Source organism: Neodiprion fabricii, chromosome 7, assembly GCF_021155785.1.
Source record: "Neodiprion fabricii isolate iyNeoFabr1 chromosome 7, iyNeoFabr1.1, whole genome shotgun sequence".
Lineage (NCBI taxonomy): Eukaryota > Metazoa > Arthropoda > Insecta > Hymenoptera > Diprionidae > Neodiprion > Neodiprion fabricii.
The window spans coordinates 202594-228996 of record NC_060245.1 but is presented as its reverse complement, the minus strand read 5'-3'; the positions used below and the strand labels follow the sequence as shown (position 1 = coordinate 228996).

Here is a 26403-nt window from a genome sequence, read left to right as displayed (position 1 = left end):
ATATTTTATGAATGGAATGTTCTAAATGATTGAACACTGGTGACTTTGATCTAATTCTAACATTTTCCAGCATAATTTATCCATCAATCTATACATATGAAATGTAGAAATACTACATTTTCAAGCCAAGCAAAACATATCGTCAACTTTAAACTTGTATGGTAGAAAGTGATATCTAAAATAATGTAAGTTGACTTGGGTTGTTCGTACAGCCATGCACAACTCCCATTATTCGACAGAATATGTCATCAATCACCTAGTCTCAACAAGTCTTTTTCGAATTCCAATTACATGTAATTACAACGTAGTATAACATTAGTTTGAAACATTAACTATTCCAACATAATAAATATTTGAATTCATCATTGAATTTTGTATTACATAAAATACACTCACTTTTATAAGTTGGCCTAATTCAGATTTTTCTTTTTCGCTTACTTCCACCAATCTAAACTGAATGGATTGCCCCATGAATTGAAACAACATATTGATTATTCCAACAATAGTCAATCCCGCTTTACACTTTACAAACGCACGGAAACGGAATTTGCAGAAATTTGAAATAGGACGATGATGTAAGTCAAAGAGTATAGGATAGAGTGGAAGCTGCCATAAGGTGCCGCTGACCTGGATCTAAAAGTTGTAATCGATCGAAGCGCCCTCTGCATAGGTTTCCTCGGTACCAAACCATTCGAAGGTGGTACTCTCCACCGGGGAGTAGCGCAACACAATATTAGACAAAACGCGGTCGGTAAGAGGCCTGAATCTGAGTCGGTAACAATACCACCAGAATTGACCCGAATTTTGCATGCAAATGATGACGTCATGTGTGTAGCGATTGCATCACGACCGAACTGATTATTTTGATAGTTTTACGGTGAATATAGCAAATTCAATTTATTGTTCCGTGAAACACCCTTGAATATGGGACATTCTTTGACGAATCGGAGAGATTTAGATAAAAATCGACCGACACAAGTTTGATGTAGCTTAAAATTGTTTCACGGGTTCTATATCGAAAAAATAGGGATACGTATTCGAGGATTTTTTTATTTTACATATTTCGTAACATAGAGGGGATCGAAAATTTGATAATTTGGTGTTTTCTGGCACGGAGAACTCATTTTCAAAAATTCATAACGCCGGCTCTGTTTGAGCTGAAAAGTTCGTTTTTTCAACCCAAAGCTAATAAAATAAATTTTAATGCAACAATTGTTTCATTTACGATTATTCCGAAATTTATATTGTTATAAATAATTAATATGTTTAAATCGATTTTTAGCAATAGCCTTCACCTCGTAGCGAGTTCTCAGCACGACCATCGTATTCTCCATCAATTCAAAATACGTTATGGATGAAAAATTTGACGTAGAATACGATGGTTATGCTAAGAACTCGCTACGAGGTTGGGGCAATTGTTAAAGATCGGTTAAACATATTAATTGTTTATAACAGTATAAATTTCGGAATAATCGTTAATGAAAGAATTGTTGTAATAAAATTCATTTCATTAGCTTTGAGATGAAAAAAACGAACTTTCCAGCTCAAATAAAATCGGCGTTATGAATTTTTGAAAGTGAGTCTTCCAAGCCAAAAAACACCAAATTATCAAATTTTCGATCCCCTCAATTTTACGAAATATGTGAAATAAAAAATCCTCGAATACGCATCCCTATTTTTTCGGTATAGAACTCGTCAAGAAAAATTTCAGCTGAATCAAAAATGTGTCGGTCACAAAGGTGTTTGGTTGTAAAAGAATGTCCCATATACATTAAAACATATCGCGCAATATTAATTTTACACAGCACGAAGTATTTTCAAAATGATTTCATAAATATCACCATTCACCATTTGGAAATATTTGGAAATATGTTCGAAAAATACGATTGAAAGCAAACGGGTACGAATCGTTGTGGTCTCGTTTTATGAAGTTACGCCATCGGTCCCCCCCCCCCCCCCCCCCCGCCGAACTCCGTCTCTCCTTGTCGGCAAACTTGAATGGTCATGTTTATTTTCCGTCCGTGCATTACATTGTATTCGATTATTCGTTCAGTCTACGGATAGTGACTGTGCGCGAGAAAAAAAAATCTTTGTGTCGGCAGACGACTGTGGTCGAACATTTTATAATTGCAAAATAAAGAGTATTTCTCATTCTTCTTCAGAGGTTTTCTATGAGGTACATACATGATTATCTCTGGTGAGTATTTATACATATATATATATATATATATATATATATATATATATATATATATATATATATATATATATATATATATGTACATTATACAGTTGTATAAAACGTGCACCCCGACTTACGTTTTTTTCGACTTACGCCGTCAATGCCGGAACGACCCATAGCGTAACTTCGGGGTATTACTGTATTGGAATCATTCTGGAATTGTACATCGCTTGTTACACACAACTCTACTGACAATAATGAAATAATTTTATGTTCGAAGCTATTTTACTAGTGAAAAGGGTTTCAAAAAATGATTATATATAATATTGTAACACTTTATTCATGTTACTATGGATATATGAAACAATTGTTGACATCGACGTTGAGGATTATTTTTATACCCTCTGAGATATTAAATGCAAGGAAATAGTATCTGAGATTCGAGGTAACTATGAAGCTGCGGGTTGTGCGAAACAGTTCCTTCTCCCGGTTGTTGGGAGTTTCTAACATCCTTTGCGAAGTAATGTAATTCGAACATAGTTCACCACTCCATGAAGATATCCTCGCGGCATGTGACATTGCGTCCGTCTAACGGTTACGACGGATTAACCTGTAAAATATAAGCGTGTTCATTTGGTTGTTTCGCTTTTTCAATGCAGAATCCATAACATGATTAGTACTTGTTGATAAAAATATACTTTGGCAGAGAATTCGTGCCCTCCCCTCCTTATCATATAAAGACACATACAAATACATGGGTCCTCTTCTGTTCTCTTACAGCCATGTGTCGGCGCCATTTCACTATACCCAAAAATGTTAAAAGTGAATGGTCGAATCTGACGAAATGGAATAGTGTGATTAAAAATTTTGATCATCTTGAATAATCCGAAAAGTTGAGATAATTCTTTTGAAATTAAGATATTCATTTTTTACGAATCACTCTAAATTTCACCGTATTCAATATTTTACTACCGATAGCAGATATCTAATGTATGGTCATTTGGAATGAATATGAATGGGAAATTCCTCGTCAAACCCGACGGATTATTTGTAATCGGAAAGATTTTTTACAGAATGTATAAAATGGTGGAAGCCTCACCAAAAAATGGTACCATTAAACAATTCGTTCGTTAATAACAATTACAATGTTCAATGTTTCCGGATAAACCAAAGTTTTCTACGAAAGCTTATCCTCCCTGCTCGCGAATGTGCTGTGAATAATTTTTCTACGTCAAGTAGAACCGGAGATAAGATATTTATTCTTCAAGTTTGCTGCGCGCTCATTTTGCAACAAAATTGAATGACTCGGTGCTTTCGGAAAAAAAAATCGTAGAAATAGGTTTTGACTTTTTATGCTCACATATCACTTCGAAAAAGCTTTCATTGTTTTGGAAAATACGCGGTCACATTTTCAGAATGATATTTCTGACTCAAGAACCTAAATTTCGTCCCAACTGACTTTTTATGGTTTACATGATGAAATAATAACAGTCGTAATATTTATTTTCCTTAAGATTTGAAATTTCTCGCATATTTGCATCGTACTTAGGGTATATGTCAACACGTGTAAATTTCTCCAATTATCGGAAAAGAAAATTACCGTACGATTATAATAATTGAACTCTCCGAGCATTCGAATCTAGGCTCCGATAAAATTGTGGTATTCGCAACGAAGCATTCAGCAATTCTCATGTTCTGCACACTCCTAACGAAAAATCAAAATGATTATATATGAAGAGAACAGAGAAAAGAAAATTTGAAACACGTATACAATTTGGTTACTCAATATTTTGAAAAATGTATAACAGAACGATGATCGAAACAAATGTCAACAAAACGACGATCTTTCGAACGCCACGCTTTCGAAGACAAGACGATTTGTTTTCTACATTTTTTTTTCTATACTATGAAAATGCTGGAAGTCCCTCCCCACTCCTCAACGGTGTACATTTTCGTAGAAATACAATGAGCATCATGGGTACAGTGAGAACAATCTGGGGCGAGTGTTTCCATACTTATGAACGGTAGTGTATATTCATTTGAAGAAAAAAACGGCAATTTCTCAAATAATGAATTGAAAAATCTGAAAAAATTCACGCAGAGTACCTTTTAGTAGTACTGCGATTTAACCAATTATGGGGCAGATCTGAGATGGTCGAAAAAACGTGGCCAAGTTGACGGAGAATCCTTCCTTTTCGGGTTAAATTCCGAAAATATCGATTTTTGGAAAAAAAGGTGGGAACCAAAGTTGTTCAGAATTTGATTATCAACAAGTTTGTTGCTATTCATTTATGCCATTAAGTTGAAAATAAACGAGATAATGGAAATATTTCGAATTTGTCGCTTTTTTCAGGTTGAATTCCAAAAATCTTGATCCTGGAAGAAAAACTGTAACAACTAGACTTGTAGAGAATCAAAATTGATACAACTTTTGTTCCGACGGTTTTTCTGTAAAATCAAAACCGGCCGAGTTATTCAAGAAAAACCATTTTAACCTAAAAAAAACCATTTTTCGAATAAACGCATAAGCATGATTTGGTCGCCATTCTGAATTTACACTCCCAGTGACCCCCCCGAGACAGCTGTGAAAGAAAAATTTTCGTAGAAATTATTTACAAATTAACCGGGGAATTTCGATATCAATTCTGACGATGACCCAAGAAATTAAAAGGTTGATCGAAACAGAAATCCGAAAAAAATAAATTTCTATTTCTTTGAATGAAAAAAGACGTTTTCCCGAAAAATTTCTTAGGAACTGTCGACTCCAATTTTGACAAGGATTCGCCCTGTCAAGTATTTGCTGTGAATTACGAATCACCCTGCATAGCAAGTGCAGATTTGACAGGATTCTTGTAAATGATATGTATAATTGCATAACAGAAATTTGCAGTATAAAACACTTACCATTGCAACGAACGATTCGTTCGTCGGCGCGTCAAATTCAACCTTTTTTCGGTTCAGCCGTGCGACGTAACTCATCCATTGTTGCACTCACAAGATTATTGTTGTTTGTAACAAATATATGTATACACACTGGCCGCGTGAAAATTTGCACGTGATTAGAACTTGTGACACGGCAAATTACCAAAACACTCGCGTTTGCTTCGTTCGCCGCGAAAAGTGAATGTGGACGGTACGCGAGGAAACGCAGAACTAGGCGTAATTGACAAATGAAACGACGCAAATAAAGTATGAAATCCTTATTTGTTGAGAATTAAAAACAGAAAAAATTGGCAAGCAGATTCTTCATCAGAATTTTAACAAGGATCGCCCCTGTAAAATATTTGCCACGAATCTTGAACCGTTGTATGCAGTAATTGTATGTATGTACAATGACATAGATTTTTTGCGGGATGTATTTCTAGTATTGTCAAACACATCCGGTTCAGAAACAATTTCGCGTATGTATCAGGGTAATCTTTAAAACAGGCTCGGACGATTATCAACCGGCTCCCCCCCCCCCCCCCCCCCAAATTTGCTATAAATAAATAAATGGTCTGTTCAAGAGTATAATTTTTCATCTCAACCCTAAACCCTCACGCCTATACTTGCGTGTTTCCTGCAATTTCGGTATTTATTTTACTGCCGCATCTAATCTTTCGGTCAATAATCTGTAAGTATAACAATTTTGCGGACATTGATGCTACTATTAGATGAGGATATCCGGAGCGTATATGGGGCATTCTATGTCAATTATTCGCCATTTACATCTGCCTTTTCGACGAACAGGAATTCAAGGATAGGTATTTTCGTTTTTGTTAATGATTTTCTATCAAATCGATGAAAAAAGGTAGATTTAAGTGGTGCGTACTCGATGTAGAATGCCCCAAAACCCTTCAATAAAATAAAAAAGAATAATTTTCTTTGCGGAACTACGACTCAAAACGAGAAAAGAAACAGTATGTTATTTTAATATCGGGTTTTGGAAAAGCCATGAGCATTTAAAAAAAAAATTGTGCGATATTTTGATAAATTTATGGTGTTTGGGTGGGTTGAGACAAACATCTAAAATATTTCAGAAAGACTGCTTTTGGCAGGTACAAAAAAGTGTAAAATTTTCAGTAGAATAAAAATTCGTCGAGGTCACGGGTTGGTCGGTTTCGCATGGAATGCCCCGTTCACGTATAGTCGGGCCACGTGTGATTACGAATAGTTACCGCGATTGTGAACTGATATTACCATTTCCCAACGATGCCTTATAATATGCACGAATTTCTAAATCTAACGGTTATTCTGAGTGAATTGTACATTTTTTCGTATCCACCTAAAAGCCTATGCTCTCGTCGGCACTGCAGATTGTTGCTTTAGCAGAAACATAGGACGTGTGCGTATTACCATGTCGTTTTATCATCTGGTACCGCTTCGGTCGACTACAGCGCTTCTGGAGGTTCAACGTTGAACTAAATTACAGACTTCTCGTGCATCAGAACGGGCTCCTGTCACCTGAAAATCGCCCGCACAAATCGTGCCATATTTACAGCAAACTGACTGGTGCTATAGGTTTTCCCGGATTACGTGTGTGTTTTTGTACGTCTGTATCTCCCTGGCAAAAGTGAAAGAAATTCTGATATCGTACAAACGGTGAATATTCAACAAGTCGCTAGCCCGATCGGCCATCTTTGACGCGACGTGATTTTATTGAGTTTATCATTATTTTTATTAGACGTTATCAGTGATCTGCGATAGTAGTGACTGAGATACAGACGTACAATTTTATTCAAGCTATCTTTTAAAAATTTTCCCAGTCAGATTCATACCCCCGTTTTATCAGGATTTGTGCGGGCGATTTCCCCGCTTCTGACGTCACGAAATATATATAGGACATGCCAGGTCAGCGGGACCATAAGGCCGCAATGTAAATTGAGGATATACGAGTTTTAGCGCCATCTGTCGAGTCGGAACCGTGAAACATTCGAAAAAGGCGGTATATTCAATTTGGTTCCGCCAAACACACGCACGCAACGTAACATCATGAAGGAATTGGAGATAAATTGAAAACACAATTTACATGATATATATTTTTATTAATCACAATAAATTCGGATAAAACTAGTTGTATCACAATATATCAATACATGATTATACTACAAAAATTTAGTCATTTTCTTCCTTTCGTTATTTTTCTCATTACTACTTTCTACGCCTACAACTTTCTTCGACTGTACTACGGACTTCGCTAATGCTCGTCTTATGAATCTTGCTTCCCAATAGCAACGAATTCTGATGTATGTATTAATGAATACATTCGTAGCTTCTGGGGAGCATAATTTAAACAAAGGGCACTCTTTCCGCAGTACTTTGTTTATTTCATTCGAAATATCTTTGTAATGTAAAATGCTTTTAATAATATTTTGAAATTTCTGATCCCATTTCAACACAATATTAAAAAGTGTTTCAGTGGAATACTTGAGGCCATTTGTATTAGCATAGTTTTTCATAATCGTAAACAATTTATAATCATTATAAGCCACAGAGGAATCTGGAAGAATCATATATGCCTGACACTCCTTACATTTATGGTTTTTAAGAAATTTGGTAGCCAAGTAACCACATATGTAATACACTGCATTGGTTTCGGTAAAATCTGCAATTTCTTTATTTATTTCTGATTCTAAAGTCTGTGTAACATTAGTGCTTGACAAGGGTATTGTTGAATTCGCTGGAGTTGCAATTTGAATCTGATTTATCATAGGTTTAATAGAAGTATTGATTTTACTGAGTTTAGCAAATATTACATTATCATCTGTTTCACAATTCGTAGCATTGGAAATTTTAGTTAATTGGGTAATAAAGATATGCCGCATTCCCGTTTCAAACTGTACGGGCGATGGATAGTGAGAACAGCCGTTTTGTTGTCGGATTGTCGCAAATAAATTTTCCAACGGATCCTGGTTCAACCGTCGAGTTTTCAGGGCATGGATATCATACTTGTCTTGCAGATCTTTCGATAGTTGAATAACACTATTTATAGTTATTATCAAACCTTTGATACAAGGTGGTTCATTTCCTCTTTCAAATTTACATTGCTCAAGATATACAAGCATATTCGTTAAAAATGTATAATGTTCAGACTCTTTTGAGATGGCATAATTTAATTTGTTTGGCAATGATTTTCTTTCAAGTCGAGAGTTTAGCGTGTCAAATAATTTATCCATATCAGATATAAATTCGCCTGTTCTGTCTTCCTTCCCTTTAAATTTTTCTGGAAAAATCGTTTGATAAACTAGGTGGGCCGTGTACATCGATTCCGAGAAGATCTGTGCGGCTATCGAAACATTCATTTTAGTGAAAGTGGATAAGTTGAAGTGGTGCTCACCAATTTTTGGTATAAGATTTAAGGGTTTCAGTTGACTCAATTTAAAAACTGTGCGAATCTCATTCCAATCTACAAGGCCCCCTCGATAATACAATCTTTTATCTTTCAGGTTATTTCGAATCGATTTTAACAAGTGTGGTGGATCAAACATTATGAAAATTTTATGATTAATGCCCGGTAATTTAAAGAATGGCTTTTTTGCAGTAACGCCAACTTTTTTAAGTAATCCTACATTTCTAGGGCCCTGGTCAGAAATCATGCATTTAACAACTAAATTAACGCTAAAAATATTTTCAATCGTTTTTAACATAATTTGATGAGTTTTGTCCGAATTACCACTCTTTCCCAACAACCAATATCCCACTGCCTGCTTCATTGGTTTATTTATCCATGTGATCATTGCAACTAGAGCAGTTCTAGCTTCTTTCGGCTCACGTGTAATACCGTCATCAATTATTCCTTTGAATAGATCACAATGACTATCGTAATGTACTTCGGGAGTTAGATAGATTTCATCAAATAAAATGCTAACGACACGATCTTTAGTAGCAGCGTTTTGAAAATTACTACTAAGTTGGTTTAAAATTGTATGGTTAAGGCCTGGATAAATAGGAAATTTTTTCTGATATTCACTTAACGTTCTTTCTGATGGTAAATTGATAATTTTTCTTAGAAATCGATATGCTTGAGGAGAATGATATTTTATAGACAGAGCAATATCTTTTAATTTATCATCGTATCTTCTACGGGATAATTTAACATTACATAATCGCAAATGCGACGCAAAGAATGTGTGGGCCTCCGTTGAAAGATACTCAGCAGATTGAGTAATTATTGATTCGATTTCTGAGCTTCGCTGTGCAATTCCTACTTTTTTCTTTCGTTTTTGCAGCTTTTGTACTTTGCTTCGCAATAGTGCTATTGTTCTCTTTTGAGTATTAATACGCAGTGATTTGGGAGTGAGTAGTATATGTCTTTTAAATTTTCCATCGTGCGGAGTTATTCTGTTCGGAGATGTGGATATATTCAAGCGGGATGATTTCGGTGTATGACAAGTAGATTTTTTTGTTGGAGAACCGGTGATTTGATGAGACGATGATTTACAAAGAGCACTTGATGATGATGGATTATGATCCACTATATCTGTGTCCATTTTTGTGATCGGTGATGAGAAGTTATCCACTAGTTGTATTGATGTTGGTATACGCACGAAATTATTTGGTGTTGAAGCAGCATCAGACAGTGAGGATTGATTTTGGGTAGCGGCATGAATCTTGTCATCTCAAGAACGAATCAAAAACATAAATCGTATGTGAAAAACTCAATGAAAACTCAATTGCCTAATATTACAATTTACAATTCAAAACCAATATAGCCTAACATTAGAATTTACAATTCAAAACCCATATAGCCTAACATTAAAGGTATAAAATATATCAAAGATACTGTTGACATGACGTCTGATATAAATACTGTTATATACAATTCATAACATTTTTTATGAGATATTCAACAATTTAATACTTTTTTCATCTTTGACAATGGCATTCCTTACCTCTGATAACAATACGTATTTTGTTATTCGTCTGGATATCAATGACAGTCGGATCTTCTCCCGTTGCTTTGGTTACATCCATAACGATGCTATTATCCTTGTGCGAGCATTCATCTAATAATTTTACATGTTTTATTAATGATCACGTTTATTTTTGAAAAAATATTTATGTTTGCATTCAATATACCTTGTAAAGAAGATCTTTCAAATGTCACTGTTTGCTGATGATTTACACCATGTGCATTGCCTTGCAAAGATTGACCTGGTAATATTGTCGGTATTGATTTTGGGAACAGCAAGGGCCTAGGACATTTTTTACGGATGCACTTTGGCTCAAAATGGTCTGAGCATATACGTAAGTGAGTAGGACTGCCTGGTACTTTAGCAAACTCTCGCCATTTTTTGCGCCTGTAAATGAGTAATGGAAGAATTATTAAATAATACTATTTTCTACTCTGATTGTGAGCACGAAATTACAGTCGTCTCTCCACTTCAATGACATGAATCTTCGATGATTTCACTCATAACCTAGAATTGATAGATTCTGTTGATTTTTTTACTTACAATTCCGTATTTTTAGGCTGTCGAAAGAAATGGTGTTCTTTATCTTTCCGTGCACTTCTGCCGCATCCTTTCACATGACAGCGAACCATGTTTATAAATTTTGTTGATCAAACTTTTCAAGCTTCTTTCTGCGAGACGCGTCGTTCGCAACTTTATAAAATGGCGCAATGGCGACGCCAACGATAACCGTCGCGGTGTGGACGAGGGGCAAGAGAGGTAAAGAAGGGTGAATAGTTCTGGTTCCCACCCGTGACAGCGCTGTGTACCGTATATCCCCAGCTTCCACTCTATCCTATACTCTTTGGACTATTCGTTCCGTATAAACTGTGCGAAACGTTCGTTTGGATTCGAGATTCTCGTGAGTATTAATTCACCTACGTACTCCCGGTTTTGGGTTATGCCGAAGATGTAATCACATAACCTGTCACATTCTGAATTTCAATAACTTCGAAGCTACGATGAAATTCCTTGCTTGGAGCGAACGGCAGTCAAGGAATTTATTTCGAACGTTTATTTGAAATAACGAGTGTTGCCTATCTATGAAGTACGAACCGCTCTTTCCTGTATCAAATTCCACTCCGTATAACCTAAATCTAAGAGATTGCGAAAACTGCAGTGTAATGATCACAAACCTCCCTTTTGCATATCGCACTGTCTAATATACCAGCCATCTAGAAGCTCGAGTTATTTTGAGCACAAACAGTGAAGCGCAAGAAATAAACAAAAGTTAGGTACGTGTTTAATGTTAAATACCAAGGCGCAGCGAAAAACTGGACAAATATTCCGTTAAGAAACTGCGATATCTCGTATCCCGTTAGATTTCTCTTAACAAATGCAGGCCTCTGTTACAGTTGAGAACATTCACGCGGAATAATAAAAAATGGCAGACACACCGGCGACAGATTCAGGGGTGATAATAAAGATGGAGGTGGACTACAGCAGTAACTGCGACACCAAAATTCCCAAATGTAAGAAACTGGCACGGGAAGGTAAACTGCACGATGCTTTGGACCAGCTTTTGGCGTTAGAAAAACTAACCAGAACGGTGAGATTCGATGCACAGATAACTCAAGAATTAGATCGGCAGAAACAAACTGATTCATTCATCTGACGCTGTATCGAATGATTTCAGGGAGCAGACATGGTCTCCACGTCTCGCGTCCTGATCGCCATTGTAGAAATATGCTTGGAAGCCAAAAACTGGACGGCTCTGAACGAGCACATAGTTCTCCTGTCAAAGAGACGCTCGCAATTGAAGCAAGCCGTAACCAAAATGGTTCAGGAGTGCTGCACCTACGTTGACAAAACACCCGACAAGGAAACCATGATAAAGTTAATCGAAACACTGCGTTCGGTTACCGAGGGAAAGGTGAGTCGTTGGAAAAGTTGAGTTATTCGAGCTTGGAATGGATCCAGCAATTTTAATCTCCATCCCCAATTATTCAGATTCCCCCAATTCAGACCCCCAATTATTTCGCAGATATACGTCGAAGTTGAAAGAGCACGACTCACGCATCGTTTAGCTCAATTGAAGGAGGAGGACGGGGACATTACCGGAGCAGCTACAATCATGCAAGAATTGCAGGCGAGTAACAAGGAATTCTTGGAAAGTCTATCTGCCATATTACTCTTTTGAGGAATATAACCCAAACAATACGGTGTCCGTTTTAGGTAGAGACGTACGGAAGCATGTCAAGACGAGAAAAGGCTTCTCTGATATTGGAACAGATGCGCCTGTGCTTAGCGAAGCAAGATTTCATCCGTACCCAGATCATAGCAAAGAAGATAAATATAAAATTCTTCGAGGATGAAAACAATGAAGAAACTCAGACCCTGAAACTGAAGTACTACGAGTACGTGGAAAATCTACATACGAAGGAATATATTTGTTTTTTTTTCTTTGTTCGTTTTGGTCCGCAAATGATTTTCTGTATTATTCATTCTAGCCTGATGATGGAACTCGCCCGTCACGAAGGCTGGCACCTCCAGCTCTGTCGACACAATCGCGCGGTGCTTGAAACTCCCGCGGTAAGAGATGACCCAAAAAAACGTCACACCGCCCTCTCTCGCGCCGTGCTGTACCTCGTATTGGCCGCGCACGAACCCGAGCAGGCCGATCTCACCCACAGACTTCTGGCGGACAAGCTTTTGGACGAGATACCGACGTACAAGTAAACATTCGTCCTTTTTTCGTTTGCATTTATAGATTATGTTACATTGCTACAGCCGATCACTCGTTATTATTATTTTCCCAGAGAGCTACTACGACTTTTCGTTAATCCGGAGTTGATCAAATGGTCGGGCCTCTGCGAGATATACGAAAGAGACTTAAGAGCCACCGAAGTGTTCTCTACGGGTACCGAAGAAGGTTCTAAACGATGGACGGAACTCAGAAATCGTGTCGTCGAACATGTAAGATTACCGGGTTGTTTTACTTGAGAGAAATTTATACGCCATATCTTATCGACCACCGAAAAATTGTTGAAGATACTGATCAAAGTTAGAAACTATGCTTAATCGTACTGAAATTCAGGTGTACACAGACGGTTATGAGTCGTTTAACTTTAATTTACCTACCCTGTACATTCATCTCAATTCATCGGCTCAAGTCTTTTGATCATTTGAATATTTGGTTTAAGGTCCAATTGACGCAGAGTAGGGAGGTTAAATTCAAAACAAAAGTGAAAAGAGTTTGAGTCTAGAAGATGCTTAGAGCTGATATTCACTTCCACATGACTCGAATCCGTGAAAATAAAGTCAAGGAAATTACCAGAAAAATTTGCAAAGGTCAATTGTACAATCTATAGCATAGAATTGTAAATCGCTAACCGTTGATTCATATTTTTGCAGAATATTCGAATAATGGCTAAATATTATACAAAGATAACGCTGACTCGTATGGCGGAACTGCTAGATCTTCCAGTGGAAGAGACAGAGTCGTGCCTCTGCAATTTGGTTGAAACAGGAGTGATCAACGCGCGTACAGACAGGCCGGCGGGTGTGGTTCGGTTTACCGGTGCTCAGGAACCGGCTGCTCTTCTTGATGCCTGGTCGGCGTCCCTGTCGAAATTGATGGGTCTAGTCAATCACACGACTCACTTGATCCATCAGGAAGAGATGCTCGCCGTGGCTCAATCTTAAGATCGTTGACCTCGTCATCCAAGTTCTCCTTTCATTATTTGCAATTAAATTCAATTCCTTATAAAAGTAAAAAAATTGTTTGTTCCCCCTGACTATCCACTGTGAATTATATGATACATGTATAATATATTCATCATGTACAACTCGTATTATTATAGATTATTTGATAATAAAATTTCGTAAAATTCCAAATTGTCTTGCTCGATGTCATAAATATTGAGCCTAATTTCATAACTTGTAGGTTTCAAAACAGTTCAACAACAATTGCATATCTACATGGATCAATTTTCGTTGTTTTCTAATTTATTTTACTGTACAATCTTTATATTTCACAATAAATATGCGTAACTGCATATCATAGCGCAACGGTTATTCTCATTTTTTTAAAAATTTTTTATTCCTTTTATTTTGTATACTATAAGCTAAACAAGTTTGATATTTAATCAAAAACAAAGTCCTATAACGGAAAAAACAAAAAAAGAAAAATAAATAAATGAAATAAACTTTCTGAATCTTGTGCACATGACAAATTTTCGTCTGATTTATTCAACAATCCAAGCTCAAGGAATAAAATAATATTTTAGAGGTGAAAAAGCGTTGCGCGATTTAAAATAATTTATCATTGATAAACAGTCGCGAAAATTTATTAATTCATAAACGTCTTTAGGGCGGTAAGTTGAAATAACACTGTTTACTATCAACATAAATATGTGTAGAACTGGTCTCAAGGCAAACTCTGATGTTATTGGTACATGTATAAATTGCGTACACATTCGATATAATGTTTTCCAAGTATTTGAGAATTATTCATTTATTCATTGCCTCCTCAAATTTTTATTTCCAGTTCGGAATGGCGAAGAGATTTATCTTTTCAATAATATTATTTCAACTATGTTTTGACTCGCAAAACTTGCGAGAGTGGAAAATTTTGTTTAATATCAAACGAAACATTACGTGATTTTAAGTCGTCCTTGTTAACTACCTTCACCCATTATTTGAATCAAAAATTTTCTAACAATAAGTACTATGACATATCATATTCTTGTTAATACTGTTCGAGTTCAAATATCATCTTTCAAACATCTATTTCTATTGTATGAACGCTGTGCGTTTTTCTTTATCCCTCACAATTTGCGAGCTGAAATGACGTGAGAAAGAGGAGAACTTTGATTGGAAAGAAATTAAATTAATAACAATATGAAAAGGGAAGAAAATACTTCACAGCGTCGACAAAATAAGCGAGTAACATATCCTTCTGTTCTTTGTTATTTCGTATTATTTAATTCTTTTTTTTTTTTTTCTTCTTTTTTCTTCTAAGGCAAAACAGCAGTCTTACTGTGAGTGTCGTTTCTCTTTTCATTCCCTCCTTTTTTTTTTTTTTTATTATATATAAAAAAATATTCAATCGTGATTTCTTCACTACATTATAATAATTTTTTCATAACATACATTGTATATTGCCTAACTACCTATATACTATACGAAACTATACGTTTACTCGTTAAAGTTATGTACTTTTAAAACTATTTTGCCTAGCATCTGGCCACCATATGTATAGTTCTTTGCTATTCACTTATGCGCATGTTACTGTTACTATTATATACATGTGTACATATAACGTATGTATGCAAGTATTTTAAATACGTCAAGTAACTATTGATCATTGTTATTATATTCGTATCATAGTACTTATAATCATTAGAATCACGAGCTGATCAATTGCTAGAAGTTGATGCGTTTGTATAAAACTAGACGAAAAAAAAGAAAACAACACGTTTTGCGCAAGAGACTTTGCAGTTTAAAGAAAAACTATATCGGTTTCAATAACTTTCGAGTAACATTTTTTTTCTGATAAAATTTAATCCATCGAGAAGTGTAAAATGATGGATTACCTTACAATGGGAAACAATAAGCAATTGATTTGGCAAGAATAATTGAATCAGACATCAAGGTTATTAAAGTTTACCCGCCGCGCCGTTTAAATGACAGCTAGTGAAAAGCAACTGGTTTGGGTGAAATTGAGAATCCGCCGCCTGCTTAATTTTTTACCCTTGTTACACGTCTTTTTCTCTCCCTGTTAACAGTCATTGGATATTCTCTTCAACCCCTTTCAATTAAAATTAAGTCTGAAAGGTTTGGAAGACTTGGGCACCGTCAAGGCTTGCATTCGCATGTAAGAGTAAAAAAAATAAAAATAAAACAATTTTAAAAAAATAAATAAAAAAAGCAAAAGCTGCCTTCGGACGCCTGAAAGTAATACACGTTAAGTAAACGACGCTTTAAGCAAATACGTACAGCAGCAGTACATATGCCGATCAGGTTAAACATCGTATGATAACTTGAAGGTAAAAATAATATTTTACGTGCCCTATTTCTAGTGATGTAAGTAGCATAAATAAATTGGAAATTGTAGAGACATTACACTTCCGTACGAATCACGTACATTGACTATACGCACGCATCAGACGTGGGATTGTAACTAAAGTACGGGTAATTTGGTATACATGCATACCTAATTAATTGGTTCACCTATCTCGTAGAAGGCAACAGTTTTGATCGTAATAACTAACTGACTAACTCGATTGTCCATAGTTATAATACTTATTACTATTGTTATTATTATCGTCATCATTATATCCACAAGAAGAGTATCCTGAGGTGGCTGACGCACACTCGCAATATACTTCCTCTTGTTCTTATAATTGTTGGTTGTTGCTGTTGTTGTTGTTAATGTTATTATTGTTGTTGTTGTTGTTGTTGTTGTTGTTGTTATTATTATTATTATTATTATTATTATTACTCCAACGATACTTCAAGCTTCTAAGTTTCCTCAGCTATGCACACAATACGAAACTTATAAACCTAGTTGTTACCGTTATTATCATTATCATAACCATTATAATGATGATTTGAAGATACCATGTATAACACAAATGAATTAGCACCGACAATAAGTTTTGGTATATGACAATTTTCATGGATTCGTTCGATACGTTCCGTCGTAACGATTAAGATTGTGGTTTTTAATGATAGGATAGGTAATGAGGGTAAAATAAAGGTATGCTTCTAGCGTGGGCGAGGAAAAAGCGAACCAAACTGATTGAGGATAAAATGTAGACGGCGATAAAATGTGGCGGGAAAAGGGGCACGTGTCGACAGTCTTAGAAAACATTATTTGGAAGATACTGTTGTCATTTGGTAAACAGAAGGAAGAAAAAAACGTCATAAAAAAGGAGAACGATCGATTTCTCAGTCTGCCTAACCGACTGTCTTTGGAAGATATGTCAAGAACAAGGTCATCCTCTCACGCATATTGCAGAATTAGGATTTTTGCTGGCAGAAAGAACGTGAAATACTCACCACCAGTAGCCAGCCAGCCGACAATATGTGAAGGTCGACAAATTGTCCGCTGCAGTGACAACGGCAGTCTCTCTATTCAGTTCCAAGCTGTGTAACAATGCAAAAGTTGCTGTCGTTTTTCTTTTTTTTCCCCAATGTACTGACTATCCAATCGAAGCAGGAAGCAGTGACACACAATGCAATCCGGTATCCACAAAAGAGTGAATTCCGACGTGGGTCATTCAAGGCTTGGTCCTTCCCGCCTCGCCCACTGCTACCGATGTACAGGATGTCGCAACTCCAGGGAGCTTGTCATCTAAAATAGGAAAATTAAGCAAATTTAAAAACAAAAATGTCTGGCAGTGATACAAATCGTGCGTATACATTAGATATATTATACTTTTGCATTTGTACCAATGCAGCAGCAGCAAATATTATCATCATTATCATTATTATCATCTTATATGTACATATATCGTTTCTCTCATATCCACAACAAATGGGATGTGTATAGTTGCATTAACCAGTGGCACATCGAGGCACACGATCGAGCAAATACTGTAAATTAATTCTATGGAATAACAACACGCGAGAAGGCAATGAACCTGTTTTTCTCTTCGTTGTTCCACTCGTAAAAATATTGAGAATAATAATTTTATTACTGAAATGGCGTAGAGAAGAAAAGAAAATGGATAAAGACAAAAATAACAGAAATGAGACCAAGTCTCAAATGCAGCCTTAGCATCATCGATATGCTTGCTTATCCTTATACTGTACGATACAGGGTAACACCACTCTTGTACGATTAAGATCAAACACATCTGTCTAGACAGTTGGGAGCTGGCGGCCGAGAGGTGCGAAATGAGTTTCATTTCTCGCATGGTATTTAAGCAAACAAGCCAATAAGAATGCAGGCGTACTTGCATAATATATCTTAATACGGGAATTTCATATATATCCTAATCGCTTTGCAATATTAGTAATTAAAGAAAATAATACTACCAGGATAGAACAAAATAATCCAGATTATTTCATATAATATACTTGGAAGTAATAATTTTTTATCTAATCTCAGGGGGATGAAGAGGGGGAGAAAATAAAAAAAAAAAAAACACAATTATAACAAGATAGAATAAGCCGTTCAACGCCGTGTCGTTGATGTAAGAGAGTTTGAAAAGAAAAAATATAACGAGGGTAAGTAAACACGCGAAATTATTCGTCAGGCTGATTTAAAACAGTCTGTATGATTTCCCTAAATTTCGGTCATTGGCTCACAGCTGCTAGAAATTGAACCTACGATTCTATCGTTCCATCATTTTTCCAAAACTTTTCTTTCCTTGCTTATATCTAATATCATATAAAGAATTTGTGTCGCGATGCAGGTTCATGAATTGTGTGCGTAGCTGTGCAACGAAATAGCTAGAACAATGTTTACCTTGAACACCTGCTTGCTGAAGAAGAGCGACAGCTTCGGCGTACGAAGGAGGCGGCAGCTCACTTGGTCCTTGACCCTGGGTGATGACCTCGTACGGGGGCGGGCCAGGGGTTCCTGTGCCGGACCCATTCACCGCCTGAGCGCCGGCCAGTTCCTGTAAATGCTGTAAGCATTGTTTTTTTTTTTCTTATTGCTTAAGACGTACGCGTTTAATGAGAATTCATGGTGATTAAATGCGGTTCGGAATCTGTATGATTTGTTGAAGTCAAGTAATAAAATTTCCCACTATTTTCAGGAAGCTGACCAATTTATAATTTACACGGAATTTATCGCATAATGCGGACAATAATGCAGGGAAGAGAAAAAAAAACATGCAAGAGGAAAACTATGTTTCTGACTAATTAGTTTCATTAACTTACAATGATATCTGAAAGTAACGATATACCGAGACAATCAAGAAAGAACTGGAATGAAAAAATATGGAATTCATTTTGAAGAAAAATTTTTTTTCGCTTTTACCAGCAGACAATTCGCCACCTTTTACTTCTCTCTTTTCCGCTTATTCTCTTTCTCCTTCTGCCGCTGTGGCTGCTGTTACTTCTTTTTATATTTAACCGAGACAAATATTTTTCACATGACAACGCCAGAATGTAAACATACCTAGTTAGTTGTTTGGTCAAATTTAGTCAAGTGAACTTAACGCAACTTTTCCGTACTCTTTTCTTCAGGGAATTTAAAATTAAAGATGATTTAAATTTTCCACATAATCTACTGCTACTGCTATTCCTGAATTCGATACCTTTTAGCATGGCTGTTCGTTTGCTTCTTTGTTAAATAAAAAGAAAAAAAAAGAAAAGAAAAAATCGCATATGACTTCCCGCATACCGGTGACAATAACAACAATTCACTGTGTGACCATGAAACATATTCACGATTTATCGGTCTCTCTTGTTATTCTCACTTCATCTCTCTCACCGCTACTTTTACATTGCATCTTTAAACGGCTCCTAACTTTGACTGTCTGTGCAATTGGAAATACACGAATGCAACTAATTCATTATATGTGACCCACTCTTGCGATCTGGTATAAGTAAGTCGCCAGTTGAAGTATGTTTCCGAATCTTCAGTGAGAATGAAAGTAATATTTGACATGAGCTTTTAAAAATTGTTGAGATCTATGCAAAGTTTTGAATATGTAATAAAGGCAACTCTATTCATAGCGATGAGTCTTCTGATTCGCACTGAATATGACCCCACAAAGTCTCGACGAGTTTCGAATGGTCGAAATAGTCATTCCGATATTTTATCCTCAGAGTGGCGATGATTAAACTAGTTATAGATTGGAGGAATTGCACACAGGAGGAGGGCGAGGAATGAATTCTGACGAAGCGGTCTTTCGTTCTAATAGGGCACAATTGATGACGTAATATCAGTCATTGATAGCTATTGTTTTTGATAAGAGAAATTGAACAAAGCTGAATACCAGCCTGCGTCGTTCCTGTTTATCAGTGACATGGAGAAAAGCTTTTCATCAGAGATAGAGGGAACTAGGAAAAGTATCGAATCTTCTACTTCTCTAAATAATCAGATACATCAGCGACAACGTTTCAATGAATTATCCGTACCAATTGACTCGACTAAATTTCAAGCTCTAAATTGCGAATCGTATTGTTACGCGTGAGTCACCTAACACAGAGAAACGATACGGTAACAAGCATGCAACGGCACGACAGGTGCTTACGTAGACAAGTAATAAAGTCGGACCTCGATTCTACAGACAACTTGGGACCGGATTCCACAGAATCAAGGTTCCCAGATAACCGATCCCGGTGCTACCTCAGACTCCTTCCATAGATCCCGCCTACGGTCACTCTTGCAATAGGGGCAGAAGGTTCGCAGAATCAAAGTCCGTGGAATCGAGGTGCGACTGTACACACAAAGTGTGAGTTCAAAAGTCATCGAACATCGTAGCTGCCGATAATGCAGCGTGCAGCGAGCACCCGATACCTGAAAATACCGTGATATGCGCATATTGTTTTCTGATAGCCCGGAACTGTGAATCACTACGACGTCCTGTCATAGGCTGTCGATGATGAAAATTTTACAAGGTTGAAGTTAGTAACGTTATCGTAATGAAATATTGGGGAAAAAATCACCATTTTCTTAATTTTTTAACGATTTTGAGGGAAGTATGATTTCGAAGTATGAGTGTTTTATTACAGTTTACTAAACTTCAAGCGATTCCAAAATCGTGAAATAACAATTTTTCCTCAGCATGAATCGTAACAATATAACGTGACTAACTTCAATATAATAAAATTTTACCGCTCTTAAACTTCTGTTTCCGACGTCTCGACCGTGGAACTTTCGTCGTGATTTCGTTTAGTTTTGTTTTCATATTCTTTGCAATTCGAAAGGAGGAGAAATCGCGATTAAAGCAAGCGACGCGACGCGACACACACACACACACACACACACACAAAAGCACGCGTCCCGATTACAACGGTTGGTTATCTGGACCAAGATTAGAAATCACGAAGATAAACATGAGGATGAAGTTAGTAACGATGCATGTTTACGAAAAAATCGTTACTCCGCACCTTTAGGATCAAGCATGGTCTACGGTTGAGTACAAATCGTAACAAACTGATGATACTGGTGTTCTGGAATACCAATTCCTTGAAAGTCATTTAGAAATTGGACATCAACGATTTCTTCCGCCTTAGCAGAGAAACACAACACGCTTACAGAGATTTGGCCCTGGATAATAGTGAGTCTGAAATTAGTAACGTTATTGCGATGATAAGTGTTACGGAAAACTCGTTATTTCGTAATTTCAGGAATCTCTGACATGCAGTATATTATGATAAGGCAAAAGAAATTGATGCCTTGAAAACTTGGCCACTTCCAAGTCGCTACGATATTGAAGACTTGTATTTTTTCTGCCCAATGTTTCGTTACGCTAACGTCGCTAACTTCAACCCCATGGATGATGATTATGCATCGCGATTGGATTAGTTGTTGAAAATAAATACGGTGGATTATTATATACTCACTCGGAATAGTTGTCGCTGATGGTATATCATCTGTATGACGGATTTTCGCCTGAGGTAGAGCATGCACTTAACAGCGACCATCAGTCCGGAGCATATGAATATCGGTCCTACGAGCCACATGTGTCCTAGGTGTGAGAATATGTAGCCGTTGGCGACATCGCCGAGGGCTAGAATCGTTATCGCCGTGCCGACGGCGAAGAGGACGACGCTGAGGGCGAGGTAGCTGTAGCTGGTGCAGTCGCAACGGCCGAACGTAGTCGGCTCCTCGTATCTCTCCTCGATCTGGCGAAGCCTGTTCGAAAGGAACGGGCTCTCGTATACCGTGGCCATATTTTACCCTGAGCCATACGAGGTGAAGCCGAGATACTCGCACCGCTGATATTCGCCGATATCAGCGCAAAGTCTTGACCGCTCTTCGAACCTTTCCCACACGCACACTTTTCCTTGTTCAGCTCACCGAGCGCTGATTTCTCATCTACGTATCAATTCTCCGGCTTCACCGAATCTTCCTCCCTCCTGTCCACCGAACGGCCGATTTGCGACTCGTATTTATTCGCGCGGTTGATAATCTCGCTTATACGATTGAGGAATGAAAATTATTGTTATCGAACACTCGCCACCGTCGAGGAACGGCAGTTCCGGTTTTTTAGCCGCTTTTGAACATACTCGCGTCGCCTTATTTCGTCTTTGCTCTCGAAACGACGGATTATCAGATGATGCCTGCGTTGTTCTCCACAACCCAGGCCACAATTGTTAAAAATAAATACACTCGCGCGCACACACGCGAGATTACAAATGACTTTGTCGAGTTTTCGATATTTCTCCCTTGACGGCGCCGCCGATCAGCTGAACAGTGCTGCCGCTACGTATATTTGCGCGAACTGCGTCGTGTTTCTGGTAAGAGGGAGAAAAAAAAAAAAAACCTACGCCTACGCGATCTGGGCAGGCAATTCGCATGACGTACGGAGAACACGATCCGTAAAATCATGCGGTACGTGACTGGCTGAGCATAAAAATCTCATAACGCTCAGCCAATCACGGCGCGAGAGCGAGAGACATTCCTCAGTCCTTTACGCACATAGCATTGAGATGCTACCTCCATGCATTTAAAAGATGGGCAGTATTCATTTTTTGTTTTGTTATGTTTTATTTAACAATATTTACTCTATCGATGAGTTGTTAAATGAATTTAGCAAAAAGACCGCGCCGTAGTGTGTTTCGGAGAAAATACAAGATAAAACAAATAAAAACGGTGTAGTATTTACATCGAACTATGATATGTAGATTTATATTAATTTTCTCATATACTTTATTAATACCGATAACGATAATCAGATAATTTAATATACTCCTTAGAAATGTAAGTTATTCATATTTGTAACCATTAATCTAGGTAATTCTATCAAAGGCCTCAGGTCATAAGAAAGTCAGTATAAGAGGCTACCGTAAAATTTCTTTTCAATGTAAACCGTTCAATTTTTTTTATAGGTATAACCGGCAATAAAAAATATGTATACTTTAAAAATATCTTTATGATATGTACATTAAACAGTGCATTTTCAACACTGAATCCGTTCTCGTGTCTTTCCCGTATACGAATAAATTAACTTTTATAGGATTCAGGTTTTGAGAATGCTCGCGCTCGCGTTATCAAGTCAGAATTTATCTGCTGTAGTGATGGTATAAAGTTGAGCTCAAACAAATAATGAGAAGTCTTTGAGAATTTTAAAAACTTATTATAAGATTTTGATCGCATTTCACGGTGCTTTCTCGACTACCAAGTCAAATTCATCTATCTCTCGGAAAGTGTTGTTGACGCTCTTAACCCACTCTTCAATTTTCTTGTTTTCAACCTGTGCAACTTTGGTCAATTTCTGCCTCTTCTTTTTCTTGCGAGTCGGGTTCTCAACGTCATTCTCAAATTCGTCGTCTTCCTCCGCCTCTGAAGACCAATAACGTACACGTTCTCTCTTCTTTGCGTAGGATCTTCTAGGAGGCTGAGGACAGTAGAAATTTGTACATGTTTTTTGTTAATTTATTCAGTCACATGTTTGGGATTTGAAAGAAATTATGGTAAAATTGAGGAAACACCGTACCTTTGTAAAATGAACGGGTTCCATGTCTGCAAACAACGAAATTTCAGCATCCAGCGATTTGTCAGTTTCTTGCCCTTGCACGCTTTCAGAGAGTACATCGAACGTGTCAGTGAATTTAACAGTATTAGAGGCATCGGTTGGCCTCACGTCAGCTTTCTGGTTTCTCGAATCTTTGATTGCATTTATGTCCAGCTCCGTTTTCCTTTCCTTGTCATTTTTAGTTTCTACATTATCAATCTTCGTCTCTTTTCTCGGGTACAGAGTGTTCTTAATTTCCCCCAGAGATATCCTGGCCGTTTTTACCGATGAACCTTTTTCCGTAGACAAGACTCTACCCCTGGGACGTTCAAATACTTTTTTGACAGGGGTTCTGTCCTGTTTATTGTCAAATTTAATAGGGGTCACTTGAGTGCTGGAATAATCGTCCTCAAACCCAAAACAATTTTCAATTTCGACTGGTCGTGGAATTTTCAGGGTTTGTTCACTGATTGCTGGCGTAGCAATGGAATCCCCAAATATGCCGTGGCTTGTATTTATTGTCGTGCTTTCGGGCATCTCGTCCATGTTAAGAAAGGAGTTAAGCTTTGACTGCTTCAAGAATTTCGCATCTTCTCCGAGTGGCAAATTCTCGTCATCATGTGTGACGGATCGAAGAACCTCTTGATTTTTTCTCCTCAAGCCACTTCCTACCATTACCTTATCATTTTTAGACGGCGACTTGTAGAGTCTGTCGCCGAAACCTGTGTTCACTTTGTTTTCAGCACGATTTGACGATTGGGTGAAGGGCCTTGTTCCTCCAAGTCTGGATGCATCGCTTGATATATTTGGGCCAGCCTGAATATTCTCTGCATTCAATGTTCTGAGCCCCAAAGGTTTCACCGCCTTGCTTTCGCCCTGCCTACTCACAGGGCTCGTACTGCTTCTGGTAGGCTCGACATTTTCCCTGTTCTCGTTATTTTCCAAGATCCTGTGAATCCGCCTGAATTCTACACTCGAAGATGTGGATGTGATCCGCCGGGGTTGCGGCGTACTTTGCACCATTCGTTTAATACTGAACAACTCGTTTGTAGTCGGTGGTCGCCACGGACTAGCAGGGTCAAAGTGATCCGTCTCATTCTTTATTGGCGACAATGATTTGTTCAGCAAAGAGTGGTTCATCATTTCTTGAGTTTGCAACGTAGGCCTCTGCCTAAAAACTGATATCGTAGACCTGAACGGGTTGAATTTTGTAGAGTTTTGCCCTGTTCTTGACAGATTTGACTTAAAGCTGACCTTTCTGTCCCCCGTTAGTTTTTCCACATGTGCTATTCTCAGCTGAGGACTTTTCAACGGTACATTCTTGCTCGTCGGCAAATCGCAAGGACCATCTTCAGTCACTGAAGTCGTTTTCTGTCCTTCTTCCTTAGTTTCCACAACAGTTCCACCAACTGGTAAGCTGACAACATTTCCCCCAACTTCGTCTTCCGGCGTTAGACTCTTGGAGGGCTCGGTGACCTTTGCCTGCTGTTTGAGTGGCTCCTGAAGTTTCTCAACAACGCTTTTGGCATCAGTTTTTTTCTTCTTAACAGTCGCTGCCTTCCTGCGAGCTCGTTTCTTTTTCCCCTTGTTGACTTTCTCCTTAGGATCATTGACGTCAAAGTCAAATTCATAAACGCTCTCCTTACCCTCGGAATCTTTATCTGTTGTTTTGACAGATTTATAAACAGGTGCCTTGTTGGTCCCTTTGTTAAAATCAATGTTCTCCAGCAATACAAAACTCTTTCTCTTGTCGGGGGAGATGCTTTTTGCCAAAACAGAAGCGTCGCAATAGTTTTTGACCTCCTTGCGTGGTCTGAGTTTACCACGCACAGAGGCACGTGCGAAGGACTCCGACAGTGTGGGCTGTTTCATGGACGGCACAAACTCACTGGAATCGTCATTCTTAATTTGATTCAATCTCGTTGCTCGTTTTGGCATGGTTCTCTGCATTAGGCGCTTCTTAGGCGCAGCGCGCAGTGTTTTACTTTTAAAAAACTTATTCGGCACTTGGTTAGTCCCTGGCTTATTGGTGTCTCCCTTGTCGGACAAGATTTTTTCTTTCTTCTCCTGGCTGCGCGTGACTCTCGTGACGAGTACGTCATTTCGCGGCATTATCGAGCGACTAATTTAAGACCTGAGAATATAAAAATTTAGTTCGTAACGGGGAGTAAAAACTAATTTACATGGAGGACGGGAAGTTTGACGTGAGCAAAATCCGCGGGAGTAACGAGCACGGTACTACATATGCGTCAAAAAAACAAAGCATGGAGGATGTGCATAACCTACTTCGGTGATAAATTTGATCACTTGCAGTAGCTCCGAGGGGTGAAAGGAGACTTCTAATACTCATAACATAAGTCCACCACTGTATTTCCGTCGCAAATCACTGGTAATTCGGAAAATTATTTTTCTTGATGTTTTATCCCTGCGTTACAGGTATACTTCCGACTTTGTCCGTTGCATTGGACGGATTTCACTGTATTTACGCACTTCATTTTTGACACGCAGCGTTCGGTCCTGTTCCGGTTTAGCCCGTTCCACCGTTTCGGTCCGCCAGCACACGGCGGGCTTATCAAAATTTGCAACCAAATTTGAGATAGATTTTCACGTATAAATCAAAGATAGAATAAACCACTTAAACCTGGATTTTCGTAACCATAATATGCTTAAATTTAATATTATTTTGAAGCCATTGAAAAAT

At 37.8% G+C, this 26403-nt stretch overlaps 4 protein-coding genes and 1 long non-coding RNA gene across 11 annotated transcripts in view; 2 read left to right on the top strand and 3 right to left on the bottom strand.

Annotated features, from left to right (window-relative positions):
* Positions 1–13950, top strand: part of LOC124186717 (26S proteasome non-ATPase regulatory subunit 12) — a 44081-nt gene extending 30131 nt beyond the window's left edge. The window contains exons 2-9 of one of the 3 annotated variants that reach the window (XM_046578645.1): positions 10922–10975; positions 11469–11662; positions 11750–11986; positions 12098–12202; positions 12289–12470; positions 12564–12788; positions 12873–13029; positions 13468–13950. In XM_046578645.1, coding sequence (XP_046434601.1) covers positions 11498–11662; positions 11750–11986; positions 12098–12202; positions 12289–12470; positions 12564–12788; positions 12873–13029; positions 13468–13758 — 1362 coding nt within the window. In that variant the 5' untranslated portion in view covers positions 10922–10975; positions 11469–11497 and the 3' untranslated portion in view covers positions 13759–13950. Of the gene's footprint in view, positions 1–10921; positions 10976–11324; positions 11349–11455; positions 11663–11749; positions 11987–12097; positions 12203–12288; positions 12471–12563; positions 12789–12872; positions 13030–13467 lie in introns of those variants that run through there. The other 2 variants (XM_046578646.1, XM_046578647.1) reach the window with 2 other exon arrangements.
* Positions 9637–10915, bottom strand: LOC124186734. The gene is made up of 3 exons (XM_046578671.1): positions 10618–10915; positions 10241–10461; positions 9637–10167 (listed from the first exon to the last, which is right to left on the bottom strand). Exons 1-3 carry the CDS (start codon positions 10704–10706, stop codon positions 10028–10030), a joined length of 450 nt encoding a protein of 149 aa, XP_046434627.1. The 5' UTR covers positions 10707–10915; the 3' UTR covers positions 9637–10027.
* Positions 13951–14039: 89 nt separating the features above from the next.
* On the bottom strand, positions 14040–22421 carry LOC124186729. 3 transcript variants are annotated; one of them, XR_006871711.1, is made up of 4 exons: positions 21589–22421; positions 18533–18695; positions 17119–17413; positions 14040–16592 (listed from the first exon to the last, which is right to left on the bottom strand). XR_006871711.1 is itself a non-coding variant. In XM_046578663.1 (3 exons), the coding sequence occupies exons 1-3, from the start codon at positions 21916–21918 to the stop codon at positions 17340–17342; spliced, it is 567 nt and encodes a 188-aa protein (XP_046434619.1). In that variant the 5' UTR covers positions 21919–22421; the 3' UTR covers positions 14040–17339. The 3 variants fall into 3 exon arrangements, 2 of the variants coding, with proteins under 2 accessions (XP_046434619.1, XP_046434620.1); XM_046578663.1 differs by having other exon boundaries at positions 14040–17413; XM_046578664.1 differs by having other exon boundaries at positions 14040–17413; positions 18533–18686.
* LOC124186737 lies at positions 17350–18953 on the top strand. 2 transcript variants are annotated; one of them, XR_006871713.1, is made up of 3 exons: positions 17350–17471; positions 18480–18697; positions 18828–18953. It is a non-coding gene; the product is annotated as an uncharacterized LOC124186737 (long non-coding RNA). The 2 variants fall into 2 exon arrangements; XR_006871714.1 differs by lacking the exon at positions 17350–17471 and adding an exon at positions 17634–18291.
* Positions 22422–22828: 407 nt separating the features above from the next.
* Positions 22829–26208, bottom strand: LOC124186060. Of its 2 annotated transcripts, XM_046577417.1 has the most exons (3): positions 25989–26208; positions 23685–25836; positions 22829–23585 (listed from the first exon to the last, which is right to left on the bottom strand). In XM_046577417.1, the coding sequence occupies exons 2-3, from the start codon at positions 25812–25814 to the stop codon at positions 23346–23348; spliced, it is 2370 nt and encodes a 789-aa protein (XP_046433373.1). In that variant the 5' UTR covers positions 25815–25836; positions 25989–26208; the 3' UTR covers positions 22829–23345. The 2 variants fall into 2 exon arrangements, with proteins under 2 accessions (XP_046433373.1, XP_046433374.1); XM_046577418.1 differs by having other exon boundaries at positions 23685–26208.
* Positions 26209–26403: the final 195 nt, after the last annotated feature.